A 4,021-nucleotide genomic window follows, 5' to 3' on the forward strand; every position below is an offset into this window, starting at 1 on the left:
CCATCCGGCCCACCCGCCACCGCTCGGCTTCACTCGGCTCCATCCGGCCCACCCGCCACCGCTCGGCTCCACTCGGTCCCATCCGCCACCGCTCGGCTCCGCTCGGCTCCATCCGCCACCATTCGGCTCAGATGACAGCCTGAGGGTGGGGTGCAGGTGTAGGTCCTGCAGAGTGACAGCTGAGGGGCAGGTGTAGGTGCCGCAGAGTGACAGCTGGAGTGCAGGTGTAGGTGCTACAGAGTGACAGCTGGAGTGCAAGTGTAGGTGCCACAGAGTGACAGCTAGAGTGCAGGTGTAGGTGCCGCAGAGTGACAGCTGGGGTGCAGGTATAGGTCCTGCAGAGTGACAGCTGGGGTGCAGGTGTAGGAAGTGGGAAGCTGGCAGACAGGAGGTTTGCCCCTACTTTAGCTGGTTCCCAAGTGTCCCCCTTCTGACTACATCCTCCACCCTCTCCATGAGCCAGAGGGAGCCTGTCAGCAGGTGGGAAGCCAAGCGTGCAGGGCGTCAGCAGTCCAGGGGATCTGCCATCACAGGACAGGGGCTACCTGAACAGAGGTTGAGCCACGACGCCAGGTGTAGCAGATTGAATCATGCCCCCCCAAAAACTCATTGCAGCTTGAATTGTGTCCCCCAAGTTTTATGTATTAGAAACTTGGCCCCCACTGTGACTGTTAAGAGGGTGGGCAATCCTGTTATGGTAATTGAAAGGTGGAGCCTTGAAGAGGCGATTGGATTGTAGGACCATGCAGTAGTGAATGGATTAGAAATGGTGATCAGGGGCGTGGTTCTGAGGGCTTTAAAAGAAGAAAGAGTCTGTCTGTCTGTCTGTCTGTCTCTCTCTCTCTCTTGCTTCTCACCATGTGATCTGCTTGTACCCCCCGGCTGCCTGCCACTTTCCGCCATGAGCAGAAGCAGCCTGAGGCCCGTGCCAGATGCAGCTGTCCCACAATCCTGAGCCAAATAAACCTCTGTTCTTTATAAATTACCCAGTCACAGGTATTTCTGTTATAGCAACACAAAAATGGGCTAATACACCAGAGTCTGTGACTAAATTTTGCCACAGATTGGCTGAATTCTTGGGTAATTTGCCAAGAAATGGAGATTTTTATATAAGTGTACTTATGTACAAGTATATATATTGCTATGTATCTCTCACTGTATAATTCTCTCATTATATGAATATCTTACTATAGAAATACCTCAGCACATATATCTCACTGTATGTATCTCTCACCATATGAATATGTCACTATAACTATGTCACTATATATTTCTCTCACTATATATATCTCTCACTATATATCCCTCACTATATAAATTCCTCGCTGTGTAAATATCTCACTTTATATCTATCACTGTATGTGTCTCATTATACACACAATCAACCTCTGCTCTCTTGTTCTTTTCCATCTATCACAATATTATCGATGTCACTGGCTGCTTCAGAGTTTATGTGGGTTGACACACCTGGAGTTTAGGACAAGGTCAGGCAGATGTGCTCAGTGTCAGCTCTCTGCAGGTCATCAGCTGGGGGACACTGGGGTGAATTCTGAGATGTGTGATGGTTCCTGCCCACCTCCGGGCACCATGGGGACGTTGCTGAGGGTCAGATTGGACAATGGGTAGATTGTGGTGACAAGATCCACCCAGGGGAATGTGGGTGCCCAGACACCTCAATCCCAACACCCGGCATGGTCCCGTGACTGCCATCCCTGGCTGAACTTAAGGCGCTCCGGGGATGCTTCTTTTTCATTCTGGCAAGTTGATTTGAAATTCTTATGTGGTCATCATAGGGTTCAGGGCTACCTGTGATCCATGTGGAGGCCCCTTCTCAGTCTGGCTTCCACTCTCGTCTACTGAAAGGAAATAGGCAATGCAGACAGGGTTTTGATTCCCTGTTGGAGAGCAAGATACAGGAGTTTTGAGAAATGGTTCCAGCTCCAGAGCTGTGTGGCCCTGAGCCCCACCCCAAGACTCCAGGGGTCGGGTTCTGTTGATGGGAACTGCAGGGACAGGGAGGCCAGTATTGCAGGGGTTAGTGTTAGGATTACGCTTCAAGGTTTAGGGCTGGATATCATGGTTGTGGTTAGGGTTGGTTCTCAGGTAACTTCAAACACTTCCTTACCTTGAAAGGGCCCAGGCAAGTGCTTCCTCTACTCAGTTGCATTTTTCTAGGATCCCAATTTGCTCCAGTACTTGTTTAAAATTCCCCATATTACCTTGTGATGTATCCAATGCAGTCAGTCTCCAGCACGTTGTTTAAATCCTGTAACCCTGAACCAGCAAGTGGATGTTTCAGCAACCTTTGATTTCCTTCCTCAGCATTCTGAGCACATCAGGACAGCCACGACACTTCTGCAGGGATGACTTTTAGCATTTTTCTTAGAGGACTTAAATGCTGTTTTTGCGACTCTGGGTTTCATCACAACTTCATTGCTGGTGATGCACTTGCCAACTCCAGGTCCGCCTGTTTTTTTTCTGTGAACTCACCACCTCTCTCTCTCTCTCTCTCTCTCTCTCAACAGCAGAATCTGATCAGAAATTGGCTCCCACGTTGAATGCTGTATGACAGTCACAGCCCTCAGGGGCAGAGGTCTTCAAGTCTGGGCCTGCGTCCTGCCCACCTAGCTCCCTTGAGCTGTGCCTAGACAGGGCCTTGAGTCACGTGGGGCTCCCAGGCCGGGCAGTGCCCCCAATGCTCGGAGCCCACCTGGCACAGGACCAGCAGCTTTCTCCCCAGTGCCCGCTGGCCTCCCACTGAAGACACACTCAGTCTGTGCAGTGACCTGGTTTTCTTTTCTGTGTGAGGATTCACTCCCAAGAGGGGACAGGGGCAGGAGGAGGAGCAGAGGAGGGGGTGCCATCCCCATCTCCCCCCAGCTCCTCTGTGGAATCCTGGCCCTGGACACCAGCCTTTTATACCCCGTCCCATGCTCCCCAGCTTTATACAGGTCACAGTGGAGTCCCCAAAATGTTACTCCCATGACTCCATCCATCTACGACCTCCTAAAGCATTCTCCTCCTGAGTCCCCGCCCAGGCAGCCTTGTCCCATGACTCCTTCCCTTCTCCAGGCCCCGCCTCCCTCTCCCCTATTCCAGAGACTTCATTTTACAGGTGGAACATTTGGGGCTGGGGGAGAGGACCTACCCGGGAGCATACCCAAATTATATGTCGGGCAGCCTCAGACCCAGACCCCAGTGGTCTCCCCCTGCCCCCCTCACGCTGTTTGCAGGAGCTGGAGGAGGAGGGACCGAGAGCCCACAGCTGGGGAGGGCTCCGTCATTTCAGGGTTTGGGCCCACCCCATCACTGAAGTCCTGCTCTGTAAACATGCCCCAGATCCTGGGGCTGCACTTGCCCCCTCTGCTATGATACCTGATACCCGGCCTGAGGACTGGACCCACAGAGAAGAGGTTGGGGCCTTGGGGAACTGGTTTCCTGACTCCTTTTCCTTGTCTCTTCAGTTCCCACTTGTGTCCCTGCCTGGCTTCCGCCTCTGAGGCTACAAAGAGGGGGGTAACCGGACAGGCCAAGGGGGCGCTGGTGGGGGCGGTCCCCTCCCGGCCCATCTCTGTCTCCATCTCCTCCCCTGGTTCTCTCCCTGGGCCCAGGAGGTGATTTAAGTGGGACTTGGTTCCCGTGAGACCCGGCTGAGAGTCTGAGTTCTCCGTGGCCTCCCGGACTCTCTCGCCTTCGGAACTGGGGACGAGGAACACAGCACGTGCTGCAGGTTTGTGTGGGAACAACGTTTATTGGAACAGGAGGCCAGAAGAACATGGAGGGGAGCCGTGTGGGACATGGAGGGGATCTGTACCTGTCCATAGCCCGTAAGCCCTTAAGGAACCCCTGTCCCCCACATTTTCTGCCTCGTCTCTGGTCATGAAAGTGGAGCCAGCCCTGTACTGAGTGCACAGAGAGGGGAGGGTTCCGGCAAAGGAGGAGGAGTCTCGGAAAAAAAGACGCACCCTCCGGGAGGCCCCATCATGTGCACACAGAGAGGGGAAACGCCCAGATAGCGAGA

The 4,021-nt window shown here is 53.3% G+C and overlaps 1 protein-coding gene across 1 annotated transcript in view; it reads right to left on the reverse strand.

Annotated features, from left to right (window-relative positions):
• Window positions 1-29: 29 nt before the first annotated feature.
• Window positions 30-4,021, reverse strand: part of LOC103582578 (probable histone-lysine N-methyltransferase PRDM7) — a gene marked incomplete at its 5' end in the record, with an annotated part of 11,920 nt that continues 7,928 nt past the window's right edge. The window contains one exon of the mRNA XM_008564130.1: window positions 30-179. Within this exon, the coding sequence (XP_008562352.1) occupies window positions 30-179 (150 nt within the window). The remainder of the gene's footprint in view (window positions 180-4,021) is intronic.

The sequence above is a fragment of the Galeopterus variegatus genome, unplaced genomic scaffold, assembly GCF_000696425.1.
Source record: "Galeopterus variegatus unplaced genomic scaffold, G_variegatus-3.0.2 Scaffold16842, whole genome shotgun sequence".
Lineage (NCBI taxonomy): Eukaryota > Metazoa > Chordata > Mammalia > Dermoptera > Cynocephalidae > Galeopterus > Galeopterus variegatus.